The sequence below is a fragment of the Xenopus laevis genome, chromosome 6S (assembly GCF_017654675.1).
Source record: "Xenopus laevis strain J_2021 chromosome 6S, Xenopus_laevis_v10.1, whole genome shotgun sequence".
NCBI lineage: Eukaryota > Metazoa > Chordata > Amphibia > Anura > Pipidae > Xenopus > Xenopus laevis.
The window spans coordinates 32,339,496-32,359,366 of NC_054382.1; the positions used below are offsets into that span (position 1 = coordinate 32,339,496).

General features: G+C 37.7%; 1 protein-coding gene across 1 annotated transcript in view; it reads right to left on the reverse strand.

Annotated features, from left to right (window-relative positions):
- Positions 1-1,465: 1,465 nt before the first annotated feature.
- rapgef5.S (Rap guanine nucleotide exchange factor 5 S homeolog) overlaps positions 1,466-19,871 on the reverse strand; it is a 35,793-nt gene continuing 17,387 nt past the window's right edge. Inside the window, 5 exon segments of the mRNA NM_001096829.1 lie at positions 1,466-1,612; positions 3,396-3,564; positions 6,814-6,935; positions 7,067-7,173; positions 9,320-9,370. Coding sequence (NP_001090298.1) covers positions 1,513-1,612; positions 3,396-3,564; positions 6,814-6,935; positions 7,067-7,173; positions 9,320-9,370 — 549 coding nt within the window. The 3' untranslated portion in view covers positions 1,466-1,512.

Below are 19,871 nucleotides of genomic sequence, written 5' to 3' on the forward strand. Positions count from 1 at the left end.
CTCAAACCAATGGCTGAAATGCCAAAAATGCTAAGTAATTACAAAAACCACAAATAAAAAATGAAGACCAATTGCAAATTGTCTTAGAATATCACTCTCTGGGTCATACTATTCTTCTGTCATGCTTTTTATGGTGTAGTTTTTATTTCTAAATTACATTATTTACACTGCAGGTAATTTACTTTCATTCCTGAACCAGCAAGTGTATTTAGTTGTAATATTGATGTGTAGGTGCATCTCAGGTCATTTTGCCTGGTCATGTGCTTTCAGAAAGAGCCAGCACTAAAGGATGGAACTGCTTTTTGGCAGGCTGTTGTTTCTCCTACTCAATGTAACTGAATGTGTCTCAGTGGGACCTGGATTTTACTATTGAGTGTTGTTCTAAGATCTACCAGGCAGCTGTTATCTTGTGTTAGGGAGCTGTTATCTGGTTACCTTCCCATTGCTCTATTGTTAGGCTGCTGGGGGGAAAGGGAGGGGGGTTAAATCACTCCAACTTGCAGTACAGCAATAAAGTGTGATAAAAGGGTTACCTTGTTTGTATTGCATGTGCACTTAATTAAAAGGATTCTGATATGCTTTTGTATTTATGACTAATATTTTAATTTAATATTGTCACAGCCATTCCAGTTTTTTTTTAAAATTAAAATGTTAATTTTTATATTTGCGGCCGATTTTGTACAGGAGGGTGGGCCCTTGAGATGAGGTTTCCTGGTGGGCCCCGGGCACCCCAGTCCGACACTGGTCGGATCAAAGTTGCAACACCATCCAACAATGCTATTACTTACCTTATTTCCGTCGTTTTTGCGCAGCACGCCGGATGGAGCCGAAATCGCCCATGGAGTTCTACCCTTAATTGATACTTGAATTACTTAAAAGAAACTCCTAATGCTTTAAAGGAGAACTAAACCCTAAAAATGAATAGGGCTAAAAATGCCATATTTTATATACCTAACTTATTGCATCAGTCTAAAGTTTCAGCTTCTGCATAGCAGCAATGATCCAGGATTTCAAACTTTTCACAGGGGGTCACCATTTTGGAAAGTGTCTGTGACACTCACATGCTCAGTGGGCTCTGAGCAGCTGTTGAGAAGCTAAGCTTAGGGGTCGTCGCAAATTAACAAACAGAAAATTAGTTTGGCCTGTAATATAAACTGATGCTACAAGGCTGATTATTAAATTTCAATGCTAATTGCACTGGTTTCAGTGCTGCCATGTCTGTATTAATTACGAATCAGCCTTATATTGCGACAGTTATATTCTATGTGTACTGTATGTTGTGTCTGTCGCTAAGTTCAGTAAGTGACAGCAGCACAGAGCATGTGCAGTGAATCATCAGAAAATAAATGGGGAGACACTGGGTATCTTTGAAGACACAGATCTTTACTGCTAAAGGGCTGTGGTTGCCTTGGGCTGGTACAGAAGCCCAAAACATAATGTACAACATTTCTAGCTACTTCTTTAGTTAAGCTTTATTTATTTATTTATTTATAGCTATGAATCAGTGGATAGTTAAGGGGAAAAAATTACCGCAGAAGTGAGACGGGCAAGTGCTTGAATTTGCAGGATTTTGTTATTTGCTTCATTTGAATGATCTAGCTTCTCAGCTGACCTGCAGAGAGAAATTAAAAAAAAAAACAATATTATTCATTGCAAGGCAAGTTTCTCAGTCACTAGTTTAATACTGTTCCTGGGTAAGGCCAAGGACGTAACTACAGGAAGGGGGGCCCAGGAAGTATAGGGGCCCCATGAGGCCCTTATTTATATACTGTTTCAATAAATATTGGTAAAACAAGTCAACCGCTAAACATTTTGGGGGCCTGAAAAATAATATACGGTGGGGCCCAATAATATCTAGTTACGCTACTGGTTAAGGCTATGGCACAATTCAGAGCTATTGACCAGTGAGTGCAAAGGTGTCCAGGCAATTGTTATCAATAGGGAGTGATTCCACTCAGTTGGTGGCCTGCCCATAAAGCTACTAAACAGCTGGATAACACATGCCCAGACTTGCACCATGTGCCATAGCCCTTGCAGTGCATATTCTTTTTTTTAAACATATACTTTCTTGTACAGGACAAGGCAGGGCACATAATGAAAATTAGTAGATGATCATGCTTTGTCCATTAAGAGGTGAATTAAAGGAAACATATAGGATAAATGGAAAAACCCTGATTTTGTAGGCAATTATGAGTAATATATGGTGTTGCTTTTACATGGTGCTAAAAATTAACATTGTCTTTAAAAATAGCCCCTTTATTGGAGCTTCCTATAGATGTTCACTGGTCCCTGTTTCAAATGAGGAGTGGGTGTGTCCTAACAGTCCCTGCCAGAAGCACAGTAGGAGGGGGACAGCCAATCACAGCCCTACAGTCACACAAGCAAAGTCTTCATTTCCCTATCAGGTCCTGCTAGCTGCTGAATAACAAGCATAGAGGACAATTCACTAACGAAAGAGACCGTCGCTATTGCAGTTTCAAGTCCTATAGCCAGGCGAATTTTCTCCCAGGCAAAAAATTAGGGATGCACCGAATCCACTATTTTAGATTCGGACGAACCCCCAAATCCTTTGTGAAAGATTCGGCCGAATACCAAACCAAATCCGATCCCTAATTTGCATATGCAGATTAGGGGTGGGAAGGGGAAAAATGTTTAGTTCCTTGTTTTGTGACAAAAAGTCACACAATTTCCCTCCCCACCCCTAATTTGCATATGTAAATTAGGTTTCGGATTCGGTTCGGCAGGGCAGAAGTATTCGGCCAAATCCGAATCCTGCTAAAAAAGGCCGAATCCTGGCCAAATCCCGATCCTGGATTCGGTGCATCCCTACAAACAATCGACATCGCTAATAAAGACATATATATGACCTATATGTACCCACCCTATTCAAATTGTCCTAAGCGTAAGAGTACTAACAACGTTTTGCTAGGCAGAAATAAACGCTAGCAAAAGTTCGCTATGAAATGCTCCTGCTGATGAAAACGCTAGCGGAACTTGAAGTGTTTAATTTACCTTGGTGATCATATAGAAAATATACATGGAATATACACTTTGAAAGTATAGTTAATTGTCAATCCAAGGTGTATGGTGACATTTTGAATAAATGGGCTGCATAATGCATATATCTATTCGAAGTGTAAGGATATTAGTTACAACTAGGGTTGCCACCTTTTCTGGAAGAAAACAAAAACGGCCTTGTATATTTATCTTTTTTCCCTATTAATAACATTGGAATCAAACATCATTTTTACCGGCCAGGCCGGTAAAATACCGGCCAGGTGGCAACCCTAGTTACAACAAAAGAACATGCTTGCAGCACCCCACTTCTGCCACAAAATCTCAGTTATTTAAGAAATGATTGCTATTGCTATAAATCCAGCCATAAGAATACTTACACATCACACATGTTTGATGTAAGAGGGACGAGAGGGACAAGTTGCTTTAAAAGTCTGACACCCATGAGCCATCCTTTTTCTCTGCCAAATTCACAGGCAGCATTTCCACATTCTTCAGAAGAAAATTGGTAGAACACATATGCGTCTTGGAAACATAGTTGTTTGTCCACTGCAGTAGAAACAAAAGTATTAACCATGAGTTGTGGTTTCTCCAGTACAAGAGAAGACTTATCAAACAGCCTCTTTCACAAACCTTCTGCATATTCCACCGAAAGACTGGGAGAAATGAGTCTAGCCCTTCATGTTTTGTAGTGAAGTCTTCAATTTTTTATTCTTTTAGTGTGAGCACAATGCATAAAACTCCACCACTCTCTCTTTCTGCAGTAACTATAGAAGAAGGAACCTGCCATATTTTCTGGGGAAAAATACCAGTCTTCCTATATCTTTCTTGTCTTTTTTTCCATATTAACAACATTGACATAAAGCATAATTTTTTTACTCTCTGGCTTACTGCCAAAAACATTTACCATGACAAAGGTATTCTCCACAGACCAAATCAGGACAATTGCAATCTTTCTATGGCTAATTAATAGAACACTATGCGGAATGGCTTTTGAAAACAATGGCAGCTATCATTTTCATATGGATTTAATTATACAGGTATAGAGCCTGTGATCAAGAATGCTTGGGAGTTAGGGCTTTCTGAATAAGGGTCTTGCCTGTAATTTGGATCTCAATTCTGCTAAAAATCATTTAAACGTTTAATAAACTCATTAGGATTGTTTCCTCGCCAATAAGGATTAATTATATCTTAGTTGGGATCAAGTGCAAGGTATTGTTTTATTATTACAGAGAAAAAGGAAATATGTTTTAACATTTTTGAATTATTTGATTAAAACTTAGTCTATGAGAGATGATTTTCCCGTAATTCTTAGCTTTCTAGAAATTGTGGTGCTTCTGGTGCGTCGGTCAACCTGCATTTATATCAAATCATTGGTATTATTCGTTTTCCCCCTGTATAATAACAAGGCTGGGTAACATCAGTGTCCAAAAGAACTGTGAAGAGAACATAAGTTTTCCTCTCAGAATCCACCATTTACCTTACCTTAACAATAATAAATTGACACCAGTATGCTCACAATCAAAAGGAAGTGCATTTCAATTAAGGTCATAAACTGAAGGGTGAAAACTCATTCCCTGGAAAACTAAAGTACTGCAATTGAAATAAAATATGGAGAATCACCTAAGGGCTAATGAAAAGAAAGGCATGAGCTAATGGCCTGAATTTGTTACCCCGAAAACAAAATGTGAGATTAGAACTCGCCACAGAAAAACTCACTGGAGCTCATTTATAAACACTGGGCAAATCTGCACCTGGGCAGTAACCTATAGAAACCAAATAAAATGTTTGCTTTCGTTGTTCAACCTGCAGCTGCCTGTAAAAAGCCATTCACTGATTGGTTACTATGGGTTACTGCCCAGGTGCAAATTTGCCCAGTGTTTATAAATGAGCCACACTCCCTTTCTATTCATTCCTATGGGATGTTTAGAATTGTATTTAGCAATGGAGTTCACCATTACATTTGATAAAAATCCCACAGTATGTGGACAAGCAAAGCAGCAACCCCCTGGTATGGCCAAAGAAGGGTCCCATTACTTTGCAAACTTCTTAGGGCAATACTCTCTAGTTAATGCATGGAGAGAATTACACCCCTTCAAAAGGGATTTTACCTTTTACTGCCCCACAACTCCCACTCAAGAATTGATGTTTTTAATCAACAAACAAATTTCCCCAAACATTATACGATCTGAGATACGCTCCTGCTCTTGGTCTGATCACCCCATAGTCACCCTTACACTGTCTAGCATCATTAATAAACCCACTACTTACAGGTGGCGCATGGATGATACTCTGCTTTTAAACCCACTTCATAGAGAACATATAGATAATCAGATTGCATCATATTTCTCAACCAACAATTCCCCAGATATTAGTAATACCACATTGTGGGCAGCCCACAAAGCTTATTTTCGAAGGATATTGATGCAATTGCGATCCCGAATTAAAAAGACTAGGAACGAAAAAATACAAAATCTCATGTCTCTGTTGCAACAAAATGAGGACCAATTCAAAACAAACCCAAATAATAATAACTTTAAAAGGGAAATTGAAAAACTTAGAACAGAAATCAACCTCTTACTTACAGAAGTTGAGATTGGTAAAATGCAATGGACCAAACAAAAATACTAACTATCTGTTGCTTAAGTATTCATTTTGGGGGTATAGTCCTTCTTTACTAGATACAGGTCACTTTTTGCTAAATGCCCTTTCCAATGTAGTCAAGGTGACTGTACCACAGAAATTCTGAAGAGCTGTTAATAGAGAGGGGTATAGCTGCAAATACAATCTGCATATGATCAGTGTACCCACGGGTTACCCACAAAAACCTGCAGAACACTGCGGGTTGCAGATAAAAGTTTCAGGAGCGGGTAAAGACGCGGGTCTTCTCAATAGCGAGTATTAGTTCTTTTTTTCTGATCACGCCTACATCCAATGATGTCACTTCTGGTTTACAAAGACAGCACTTCCTGTTTCTTGATGGTCAACGGGTCGCGGATCGGGTTGCGGATAAGGTACTTATGGATCGGGTTGGGTAGCTGGTCCAAGCAGGTAAGTATGCGGGTTGCGGGTCCGGATGCAGGTTGCGAGTTGCGGGCTTAACAAATTGTTTTTTTTTTTCCAGAAGTATGTAAAGGTTTTATTGTCTACTGTGGCCTCTAAGAATGTGATAAGAAGCATTTCCCTGAAGAATGATTAAATACTGTAATTGCTGTTAGTGTCATGGTCTGATGAATAATAGAGATACATATTTTTATACAAACAAAAGGTAGTGGCATGTTCTTTTAGAGACTAAATAAAGGATTTTGAAAGAATGATAACATACTCTGCATGTGTAAGTCAGGCACGAAAGGGTATGTTCCATTGCATGCTGACATGCAATCTATTTCATGCACTGAATTGCAATCAAAGCACACAATTCAGAATTGTTAAGATTAAATTTTAGCATTGTATACAGCAAAACAAAATCACAGACAAATATCACACTAGGAGATTAGACAGCATTTTTGCCCCAACATGTGTAACCTTAGCAGTGGAAAACACTGTCTCCAATTGGAATTTCCATATATGAAACACCTTAACAATTATCACCAGAAGCATTAACCCACCCATATTATAACATAAGAACTGTCTGTGCAAGTGTATCATACTTCTGTTGATTCCATCTGTCTGCAACAGGAAGCAACTTTGTCACTGCTACATTAAGGAGATAAGTCTTCTCTACAAAATGCTTACCATGGATATCATTAAGCTTAATGCACAAAACATTTTGAATGGTCATAATATTGCAAAACTAACCTGATAGTAGGATCCCAAGTTTCAATAATATCTGCCAGATACTAGCTGCAGTATATCGACACTGCACAAAGGGGCAATGCTGCAGCAACCAATCCACCAGTTCAGACCCCACACAACTTTTTCTGCAAAGAGAAAACAATTAAAGTGCTTAATGTTTATCTATCAATAAATACCAAATTGGAATTTTAATGTTACCGTTTCTAAACACAAACACACAGACTGACTTACAGGATTTAAATATTGTTCAATTTACCTGCAAATACACGTCAGATACATGCGATCTCTAATCAGTTCAGGTGTTTGGCTTCTCACTGCATTTCTCAGAGCTCTTCCTGCACAAGATACACTTTCACCATAAAGCTGAAGAGAAAGAAACAGAACAAAAACTGGAGTAAAAATACAAATTGGTGTGGCTCTTATGATTGTAGCATTGTGTTTAATAAGATTCACTAACCATTTCTGCTAAAAGTTAAACCTTTGGGGCAAATTTACTTAAGTTTGAATTTTCACTTTGGTAAGCTTCGCCACACTTTGCGCAACTACGTCAGACGTTAATTTCCTACGACTATGCTATTCATCAGAATTTGAAAATTCAACTTGGCAAATGAATGCTGGCATACTTTCACCAGCAAAAATTCATCAGTGAGGAAGTTTCGTAGCAAATTTTCTCTAGCATTACTTTCTTCCTAGTGAATCTTCATTAACATACTTACGCTTATGTCAATTTAAATATGGCGAGTACTTAAACGTCATATGTATGTGTTTATCAGTGAAGTTGGTGAAATGGCTGGAAGTGGCCGCTTATAGTTAACAATGTCCAAGGAAGCAAAATCAAGACAATAGAGATGCTCTACTGCCCTAGACATAAGCCCACCCTAAAACAAATGTGGCATGACCTTCAAATTGATAAAAAAGTGTAAAAAAAAACCATATATTGAACAGTTACAACTTTTAAACAATCCTTCATTAATACATGAAAAAACTCCAGTGTTTTTCTTTTTTTGAATAAAGGATATAATGTCACTGACATAGTAATTTTTAAGATGTAGCTTCATCTTAAAGGAAAAATAACTTCAACAAATAAAGTGTATTAAATTAATTAAAATATCCAAGCTGTTACTTTCCCCTCTCCCTACTCTCCTTAGCCATATCAAGGCACAGCTGACAGAAGACAGAATTAGGGTAGGACTACATGGACGTTTTCGTCTGCATGCTGCATCTGCATCCGACAGTCATGTCGCGTTGGATCAACGCTGCAACTTCATCCGACATTTCTATCTCTCACACTATTTCTGACGCATTCGACTTGACACAGGCGTTTTGACGTAGCGTGTCAGATCGTGACAAAAACGTCCATGTAAATATACCCATTGGAGATCAATATGCAGCTATCTTTCTGTCACCTTTTATCTTGAACTTCTGTTATGTCATAGAAAATGAATTTACAAACTTGCAGCTGAATACATGTTGTACTTTATTGCTTTTATTATTTGTTACTATGAAAACCAATAAAAATTTTAAAGAAAAATAAAAGAAAAAAGAAAATAAATTGAAAAAAATTATTAAAATATAATGCACTGTTGGCTTTCAGTTGTAAAATTGGTTTATTTGCTTCAGCAACTCTACTATATATATAAACAAGCTGCTGTGTAGTTTCCTCGTGAGGCAACTTCAGGTGACTTCGGAAAACAAAGCCCTCTGAGTGCCATCCCGTGGGCGTTCTTCATTCTAGCCGGTGGGAAGACAGTTAGGGGAGATTAGTCGCCCCAAAGAAGTGGAGATTTGTCGCCGAGCAACTAATCTCCCTGAATCTGACCATGTGATGAAAATGGTAAATTAATTAATTTGCAGATTAATGATCGTTCGACTAAACAAAAATTGGCCTGGCGAAACTGATAATTTGCCCTTTAGTAAATGTGCCTCTTTATATATTTTCATGGAAATGTGATCATGGAAACATATATAGAATCATGGGAAAATGTGAAAGAAGGGCAGTTCCTGCAATTAAGTCATCTGGCCACAAGTAATGTGTTTGAATTGTGATGATCCAAAGGTAAGTGAAGGGAAATACATGGAGATTTGTCATCCGCAGAAATCCAGATTTACCACAGGCGACAAATCTACCCTCATGCCAATACCCTAAAATCTGCAATGAAAGTACATTTGCTGTTCTTGTAAAAAAATAAATTGATTATTTTCTAATCAGCAAGAAAATCTTATTTCTATCTGAACCCAAAGTCTTTAGTAGCTACAAACAATCTATTGATATCTATTGTTTATCAAAATAATCAGTCATTGCTACATCTCTCTACAGAAATAATGCACCTTTTTATACTGTTATTATTGTCTGTGTGTGCATATTTGGTTGGGTATTTTGGACACATGCATCTTTATTAAATTCCTTTCTGTTGTGAAAGCACATACAAATATGTCCCCTGTTATGCACACATACTGTTATGTATACTGCAACATTTTTAACACAAAGGTACAATATGGTATAACATACCTTGGTGGCTGAATTATCCACATACAGGCTTGGAATTCTTTCAGGAAGAATCTGTTAAGGAAAAAAGGAATTGTATTTAAATAATTACTTACAAATACATACAAGTGTCACTCTGAGGGCTAACAATTACACCTGATGGTTGCTAATGCACTTTCCTGCTATTACATATTCAGACTTTACTGAGAGATTACTGAATACATATTAAGTGGATGTTCACCTTCTCACAAATGTCCAAAAGTAAAGAGCTTGTGCCAGTTTAAAAAGGGGTTGTTCACCTTCCAACACTTTTTTTCAGTTCAGTTGATTTCAGATCAGGTAAAGACTTTTTAAAATCACTTTATATTTTGTTTTTGTAACCATTTTCTAATATTGAAGTTTAATTTCTTATCTTTGTCCCTGCTGAGCAGTTACTGAGTTAAATGCAGCTGTTATAATTGTTACAATAATTGCTAATATTCCCCAGATGTGGCTGAGAAATGTATCATCTAATGTAGCTAATTGTAACAGCTCAGAATCCTCGCCTGGATTACTGAGCTGCGTTATTTATCAAAATCTGAAAAGGTTCTCACAATTTTCTGAAAACTACCAAATCCTCAAAGATTTTTCCCCCCTATTTAATCAATAATTTTTTTTCTGAGAATTTCTCGTGCATGAAAAACTCGATAAAATATTGTGAAAAAATATGAATTGTACAAATTTTTCGGATTTGTCACCGAAAACTGCAACTTTTTCAGATTTGATGTTCACAACCTTGATGCTTTTTCGGATTTGACAACCGAAAACCACAAAATCTTCGGATTATTGAACGAAACCCATCGCAGATCGGGATTTCAACTGGACATCTGCCATTGATTTCTACATGAACTCAGCAGGTTTGAGTTGGAGTACTTTTTTATTCTGACACCATCAGACTTTAATAAATCCCCAAAAAAAAAATCTATTTTTTTTTCTCTGAAAAAATGGTATTTTCCCTTTTCAAATTCTGACCAGAAAAATTCAGAGCTTAATATAACCCCCTAAACTTCAATTTTAGAAAAACTGCTGAAAAAAAAAGAATGGAAAGCAAATGAGAGAATATTTATTTCTGGTGAAAAACTGAAAAAAGTTTAGAAGGTGAACAAGCCCTTGAAAATATGACACTATAATTAGTGTTTGCCTTTAGCTCCAGCTATTTTGATAGCCATGGTTATTGAAAGAGAGAGAGAGATCATCAAATTTCTAGGGTTCCATATAGGCTTTTGATATATTTGCAGGTGAGCTGAACTGTATGATTTTAAAAGACATTTTTAAAAGCAGGTTGCCTAGGATGAGTGTCTGAGTATCAAAAACGACCCCATTCCAGGGCAATCTAAAAAGACCAAGTATTCTATCAGCAATTAGTTCTTGTAGCATGTCATGACTTATGGGCCACCAACTGTGAGTGCAAAAGACAACCCTTGGCCCTCACAGAAGGGGTCTTCATCAGTCTCCATTTTAGGGAGACAGGCTTAGTTTCAGGACCTTGGGCTCTGGGGAAAAAGTGTTCCCATAATTAAACAATAACGATCTACAGCTATTGTTTTAAGAATATCCTGGATTTTTGGCTCACCCCCCCCCCCCATCATTCTGCTGTAGAGCAGCTGCTTTTGTACTGACAGTAACAATGTGACAGCAGCAACAGTATAACAACTAAAATTTATTTTATGCTTTCTTTTATTAAATGGAATTTTGTGGCTGGGTGAATGGGTGTGGCCAAGGGTGTGGTCAAAAGTATTATATGTTGTAGTGTTTTGCTGTTTATAGGAGTTGTTTCATTAAAAAATTTACTGCACAAAATATTCTAAAAGAATATGAATTGCAGTACCTATTTTTCTACTAGATATAGCCACCAGCTACTTACTCCCATAGGGATGCAATAAAACTGTGCTAAAGACTGCTTTGTGACCTTAAAGGGGTGGTTCACCTTCAAACAACTAGTTGTTTTCAGACAGATCACCAGAAATAATGACTTTTTGCAATGACTTTCTTTTTTCTATGTGTCACCTTTTTTCTAATATTGAACTGTAAAGTGTAATTTTTCACCTTCTGAAGCAGCCCTGGGAGGGGGGTCGCTGACCCTCCAAAACTGTAAATTGATTAGGGATGCAAATCAACTATTTTGGATTTAGCCGAACCCCCGAATCCTTTGGGAAAGATTCGGCCGAATACCGAACCGAATCCAAACCCTAATTTGCATATGCAAATTAGGGGTGGGAAGGGGAATTTTTTTTTACTTCCTTGTTTTGTGACAAAAAGTCACACGATTTCCCTCCCCACCCCTAATTTGCATATGTAAATTAGGATTTGGTTTGGCCGGGGAGAAGGATTCGGACGAATCCTGAATTCGGTGCATCCCTAAAATTGATACATTTAGTTAATACATTTGTTATCTCTGCTGAGCAGAATCTCTGGGTTTCATTATTGATACAATAGTTGCTGATACTCCAGAGATGCTGCTGAGAAATGTATCAACTCAATGTTGCAAAATTGTAACAGTTCAGAGTCTGCACCTGAATTACTGAGCTGACAGACTCAAACACCAGAGACACGAACATTTAACTTTAAGCTTAGATTTTGGAAAAACAGTAAAAAATAGGGATGCACCGAATCCACTATTTTGGATTCGGCCAAACCCCCGAATCCTTCATGAAAGATTCGGCCGAATACCGAACCGAGTCACACAATTTCCCTCCCACCCCTAATTTGCATATGCAAATTAGAATTCAAGTTTGGTTCGGCCGGGCAGAAGGATTTGGCGGAATCCAAATCCTGCTGAAAAAGGCCCAATCCCGAACCGAATCCTGTATTCGGTGCATCCCTAGTAAAAAATAAATAATAGAAAGTAATTGAAAAAAAAGTCTTTATTTCTGGGGAACAATCTAAAAATAACTGAATTGAAAAAAGTGTTTGAAAGGTGAACAACCACTTTAAGTGGTTATGGGCATTGGGGAAAGCTCATAAAGTAGAAATGGTCTAAATAAAATTGCAAAATTTGGTAACCTTAATTTATATAAAATATTGTGTTAAAGTTCTCTTGTAAAAAAAAGTTGTCTGTTTACATCTTTGGCCTGGATGGTAGAAAGACAAGAAGAAAGATTTTTCCTGAAATATCATATTAACCTTGGATTTGCTGTACCTCCATGGAAAAATATTGAATATATATTTAAACCAAAATGGAGCGGTTTGGCATTCGATGTCATTCGATTCGAATATTCGACCATTCTATAATCGAAGTACTGTCTCTTTAAAAAAAACTTTGACTTCAATACTTCGCCAAATTAAACCTGCCGAAGTGCTATGTTAGCCTATGGGGACCTTCTACAACCATTTTCTAAGTCTTTAGAGGTCAAATAAAAATCCTTCGATCAATCGCTAAAATCGTTCGATTCGAAGGATTTAATCGTTCGATCGAAAGATTTTTATTTGACCGCAGGATTGCCAAATTTGTTGAAAAGACTTCGAATTCGATATTCGAATTCGAAGTTTTGTAATTCGATGGTCGAATTTCGAAGTTTTTTGTACTTCGAAATTTGACCCTTAGTAAATCTGCCCCTTAGTAATATTTAGTAATGCGTCACATTACCTCATAAGCATATTGTGTGCAAAACTCATTCCTTCCTATCAGTGTACATAATGAAAAACACAACAGCACTTTTGCTCCATGGTTTTACACTACGCCTTATTGTTAAGTGCCCTAAATAGATCTGAGGAGCACTTTACAGTGTAAAATAAAATGTTCCTTTACCACATACCATTAGGCCATTATCACATGGCAGTAGACACTCTGCACTCACAGTGCTCATTTGTCATTGTGAAGAACCCTTGCAATGACTGTAGACACAGGTATATTGAGCTTAAAACAAAAGTTTCCATCTCTGGTACAGAAATATTAACCTCAGATTTACAGTAGAAGATTTTCTGACCCCAATTAACCATTTGAGAAATCAAGGCACACCCATGTTGTGCTGAGGACTGTTGACAATTCTGAAAAGGATTATCATGTATATTTAATTTTTTTGGGCCATTATATGCTGCAGGTGATTTTTAAAAAATATATTTAACAAATTACAGGTGCGGTACATACTTAGCAAACAAAATCTTCCCACGCCTTCCCTTTTAAATGCCTGACTTCAAACAAGAATTTTAAACTAGGCTTCAATAAATTTCTTTCAGACGCAAGACTAATGAATTGTAAATCCCTGCCCATTTCCACTGAATGTATATCTATAAACTGTATAGATTTGCTATTTAGGGCTTCCCCAATAAATGCAACATAAAAGACAATTTCTAAACAATCTATAAGAGTTGCTTTGCAATCATCTGGACCAGCAACTAATCAATAAGAGGCAACCTTGAAAGACCTTCACAAACATTTCAGCTTCAAAACTGCTCTCAGTACATAAACTGGAATCAAGTACATAAGCAAAAGTGTTCTTAATACTTTATTAAAGGGGCTGTACAGAATCTTGGGAAAAAATCAATGTGATGTGTGTTTCTTTTCCCAGGAAATAAATGACGAAGAGCATATTTTAAAAAAAGAGTATGCTAGTTTTTTCATGTAAAACATTCTAAAAGAATATTATTTGCAGTACTCATTTTCCACCAGATTGTGCCACCAACTGCTTTTTTTCCATGGTTCCAATTGCAATCTTGTAGTGAGAAAGGACCCCCCGCCAATGCAAATTGGAGCTTCAGAAGGGGCTTTTGCCTTCCTCTGGATCAACTAGCAGTTAGGTAGGTTATAGACTTAAAAGGTTGAACTTGATGGATGTGTGTCTTTTTTCAACCTAAGTTATTACAATGATGCAACAGAACAGTGCCAAAGACTAGTGTGCGTAGCAGGTCAGATTCTAAGGGGCAGATTTATCAAAGAGTTAAGTTAGAGATCACCACAGTACACTCCACCACTCTCCCATTCATTTCTATGGGATTTTGAAAGGCATATTTATCAAAGAGTGAACTTTCACTTTCACTCATTGATAAATACTCTTTTAAAAATCCCATAGAAATTGAATGAAGAGTGGTGGTATTTTTCTCTAGCGGACTGTGGCCATGTCTAGAAGAAGTATCTCACTGGCATAGCAAACTTATATTAATCCACTGGGACAGCTCCTAATATTTCCCGTTCTTTTCTTTTTTTCACCATCTGTTATGAATAAATCCACTCAGTCCACTTGCCCAAATGTGCCATGTCCCACGACACAGCAGTAAGAGGCATTAAGGACACCAAGCAGACCAAGATTTCAACTAAATTGGCTACTGGATAATGAAAAGGGGAGTTCTACTCTGATAATGTTTTCCGTGACACCCTTCAAAAGGTAAAATTCATTCCAACCTTTAAATGGAGCGGTAAATAATTTAATATAAGCTATCAAAGTGAAAGGTAGACACGCACATGAATACTCATTTAGTTCTTGCCTTTTCTACCTCTTTAGTGTCTACTCAGGCAAAACATTACAAGATTCATGCTTCCTTGCACTTTGCCTCCCAGCGCCTTCTGTCAAGCAATGGAAAGGCTGAAATTCACCGCCAAGATGCCTTCCCATAGCTCGTTTCAACATGCCATCCGGGGAAATGTTGTTCAGCCAGATTTGCCTTCTTGTGAAAAAAAACTGATACATCATGATTTCAAGATTTGCACATGTCCAACAGTCAGACTAAATCAGAATGCCTAATAAAGCCGAATAAAAGAAATGTAATAGTAAGCAACTTTACATTAATCATTTATAGTGGTCTTAAAGTTATTTGCAGTTTGGAGCTGTATCCTTCTGTTGCTTTTGGCAATGTTGGAGAAGGAAAGGTTAAAATGAATAAGCTTTATCAGAAAGGTCTATATAAATACACCAGTAAACCCTCAAAGTAATGTTGCTCATAGCCCTTTGTCAAAAGACACATAGCATTTCTGTCCTTCTATTGTGTATACATGGGCTTCTGTATCAGACTTCCTTCTTTCAGCTTAAACCTCCAGGGCTAGTGCTTGAGCATGCTCAGTTTGCTCCTCTTTCCCTCTCCCCTCCCTGCTGTTATCTGAGCCCAGAGCTATAAGTGAGTAGGGAAAGACTCAGGCAAGAAGTTATGTCACACCAAACTAATATGGCAGCTGCTATCCTAAACAAACAGAGAGAGCGTCTAGAGCTGTTTACTCGGGTATGGTAAAGCATTCTACAGAATAAATATAGTGTTATATCTTACACTATTGTGGCTAATCTATTGCTATTAAACTGATTCAGTAGCTTTCCTTCTTAAAGCGAAAAAGTCAGCCTTGCATTCTTCTTTAGAGGTCTGCTATTCAGCTGGCTTTATTCTACACTGTTTCAAAAGTCAGAACTATTATGGCAGAGCATAGAAAGGGACAGACAGATTCTGCCTTGAATAGAAGTTATATATATACAAAACTTTAAAACGTTTGATGATTACTAGAAAGGTGCTTAGTAGTGATGGGTGAATCTGTCTCGTTTCGCCGGAAAATTAGCGAAACAGCGAAAAATTAGCAGAACGCATTGAAGTCAATGGGTGCCAATATTATTTTGATGCGCGACAATTTTTACACGCGCAACTTCTATGTCCAAATGCATTAAAGTCAATGGGCGTCAAAATTATTTTGACGAGTGACAATGTTTATTAGCTCGACAATTTTTACACATGTAACCTTTTTGTCCAAATGAATTCAAGTCAATGGGCGTCAAAATTATTTTGACAAGCAAAATTGTTACACAAGCGACTTTTTTGTCACAGCAAATTCTTCCACCGGCAAATTTTCGCAGCAGTTTCACGAAACAATTCACAGGTGGCGAAATGCAGAAATTCACAAATCCATGCCTGGCAAATAAATTCGCCCATCACTAGTGCTTAGAATTGTGATTTATTTCAACAAAATTTTATTTTTTGGATTTACATCCCCTTTAAGGCTTTTGTAAGCTTGCTCTGGAAAAAATATCATCACGTAGTTGATATATAATTAAACACTACTGGTAAAAACCAGTGCTCACTCACTTGTGTGGGATATGCAAAGGAAATAGGGAGGCCACAACATCTATGGTGAAGTCTTAGTCTGAAGGAACCAGATTGTTTTTTCCTATTTTTGTATATTTTTTAATGAGCTTTGTATTTATTAACATGTGATCTACTGTTTGTGTTAGATTCAGTTAAAATAAATGAGCTATTACATAGCCACAGGGGCTGCCATTCAAGGTCCTTTTGGGTTGCACCATGGGTCATTCTGGGTAACTGATCACTGATAAACATCAGAGATAAGTGTTACCTGAGATGACACTGGTATATACAGTAATTACATTATCTCCAAGCATTTGAATTCACTACCCACCACATATCCCTTATGAATACCAGCAGGATAATGAGGTTTCCATGACAACAGCTTGAATAAATGTTTAACAATAAGAGATACAGGTATTTTCTCTATCCAGTCTAAAATAAGGAATGCCCTGTGGTTCTAGTTAACGGCAGAATGACATTTATATTGTATTAAATTTAAAAGGACAGTGCCACTTTTAAAAAGATACTGTGCCATCCCCAGGACTTAATATCACAAATATATGTATGTATAATTGTATCTACATAATATGTATCTATTGCACTACTAGGATATGCAGCATTGCACAATTTTACCTGCTTAAAAGATAAATGATAAGTATACAGTAAATATAAAGAGATTAAGTGCCATGTGGTAAGAGACACTGTAGGAAGTCTCTGCCCCATAAGTGGATGGATAACTTACAGGCACAAATAAAAACAGCATATGACCAAGGATCCAAGGAATACTCAAGTTATTTTAATTGGCTTCTCCTCTGTATCATAACCAAACCAATCCAAACTCAATCTCAGTGCTTGGTGAAAAACTACTCTCTGGATACCCTTGTGATTATCGAGCACCTCAACTTGGAGCCAGACATAACTCCACAAGCTTCATTATTTTCATATTTCAACGACTATGTTCTACACAATTCGTCCAATTGAAGAGAGATTGCACGAGCCTCTCACACAAGCACTTAGGAGCACGACTGAATCATCAACCACTGGTTAGAAATATAGTTTACTGAATTATTTAATTAAAAGTGTTTATTTCTATAAATTATGGACAGTGGAACCCTCTGACTGTAATGTCAACCTCTAGACAGTAATTAAAAATGTATTCACACAGGACCAAGCTTTGATACAGTTTCCTGCAGTGACTATAACTACCTTAGAACTCTTTCCTAGTTTGGGAAAAGATAAAGGATTGAATGTTTTTGCAACTCCTGAGGCTTCTCATTTATTACAGCCTAAGGGCTAGTCCACACGGGGAGATAGCGACGCCAGGCTTTTTCAGGCGACTGTTGAAAAGCGCATCGCCTCGTGTGGTTAGCACAGGCGTTTTTACATAGGCGCCCATACAAAACTGTCGCCTGCGCCGGTCGCGGCGCTTTGTCGCCGCGACCGCAAACGCGTCGCTATCTCCCCGTGTGGACTAGCCCTAAAGGGAAGTCTTTGAAACACATGGCTCAAACTGCCATTCACTTGTTCCCTAAATAAGTCCCCTCCCAAAGGTGTAACTGTAAAACAGTGACCCTTGGGATGTCATTAGCGGTGTTCTATGGGAAATGCTAGTAGCAACACAAACAATCAAAAGATTAGAATCAGAAAAGGATATCAGGCCTGGTGTGCCTTCATTCTGCTTATTAGAGGAAAAAAGGTGGAAACCACAATGGAGCAAAGCTAACAGACGGCTGATTAATTACCTTAAGGTCAGGCATACAAAAGAGGTAGTTGTGCAGGTGGGTTTAGAAGCCAAATAGTCTCAGGTTACACAACCTGCCCAACAAAGACTTTGGAAGGCAAATAAAAGAGCTCGCCAGCTGTCAGGTTTTTAATCAATGAAGCAGAATGCAAATGAAGCCTATATTTGAATTTCCCAGTTACCCTTCTGTCAATTTGGTAAGGTAAACATTCTACACAGAGTGCTGGACACACACACACAAGTATACAGTTTGCCATATAAATACTAAGTAATGCTCTCATCTGAACTCAACTTACAAAATGTGCTTTGTTTATTTGGAAGTCAAGAAACAAAGCATCATCGAAAAATGATTAATTAAACATTGCACATGCATGTTAGCAGCAATGTCTAAAATTAATCTATAAAAACACAGTGTAAAGGCTGCACCAAGTGGTGTATTATAGAAGCAACAGCAGCCCCTGCAGTGTGAAGGACCCTTTGATATCGTTACCAGCCATAAGTCCTTCAGTCTCACTGGTGTGGCTTGCAAAGGGATAGGGACATCACTGGCTGCACAAAATGTGTAAAACGCTCCAAATTTCTAAATTGCATTAATGATCTAAGCACTGGAAAAAATAGTTTATCTTTATATATTTAATTCTATCTGGCTTCTATTCTAGCTGTCTGTATAGCCAAAAATAAGACATAATCATCAAGCCTCAAGACAATGCAAAGAGATACAACTAATACCAATGTCCTTTAATTCAAAAGAGTGCTGTTCAGTTTTCCGTGATTATTCACAAAACCATTTTTATTTTCTGCTCATAGTTCTCTTATCACCTTAACTTCCCTTTTTCAGATAAAACTGATCTAGAATCACACGATTAGGTCCATTAGTACCAGAAAATATACAATCAGAAAAGTTGCTAAAACATAACTAAAAATCAGATTTTTTTTATGTAAAAAAACACATATCAAGGACATGCAAACAACGACATATTCCTATTTAGCCTTCACAATCATTCATTTAATAGAACAGACAGAGTCCTATATTCCAAAGCATAAACAGGCTGTAAGGTACGGTATATCTCACTGAGGGAATTACGTTATCTATTATACCTGTAGAGGCTACATACAGTGGCGTAACTAGAGTGTGCCGGGCCCTCTGCAAAAAAACCTTCAGAGGGTCCTAGCACACTCATATCCCCATTCTCCCGCCCACTTCCCACCCACTTCCCGCCCATGTCCTGCTCTGACTCTTCCCATATCCCGATTCCATCCAAATCCCGCCCCGAGTTGCATCTCTTTCCTCGCTGGTAAGAAATCGGCTGGGGAGGAGGGGATTTTCTTATTAGTTATAAAGGAAGAAGACCCCACATTCCAGGCCTGTTTCCCAGGCCCCACTGTGACTGCGGCGGTCTGCTTCTTCTATAGTTACGCCAATGCTGATAATGAGCCAATAGGTGAACTCAAATTATCTGCATGTCTCAGACCATTTAAAAGAGAATTACTCTCTGGTTTTATGAGACATTTCCTTTAAACTCGATTTTGACAGTCCTACAAAATCACTAGAACATGTTTTACACTGTACATTTTTCATTGTAAAATGCAATATATTTTCATGGGTTGCGACTGGTTGAATCAGACGGAAGCTAAAACCTTATGACACTGGTAGCTGAATCACGTGCTACGCATGAATCAGTGTCTCCTATTTTAATGCATGGCTGTGTGAAATTTGACAGCTGTTGACATTCTGATTGCTGTCTGACATGACTCATAATAATCTGCATGAGGTCTAAAGAGGTTCTTTTGACACTGCAA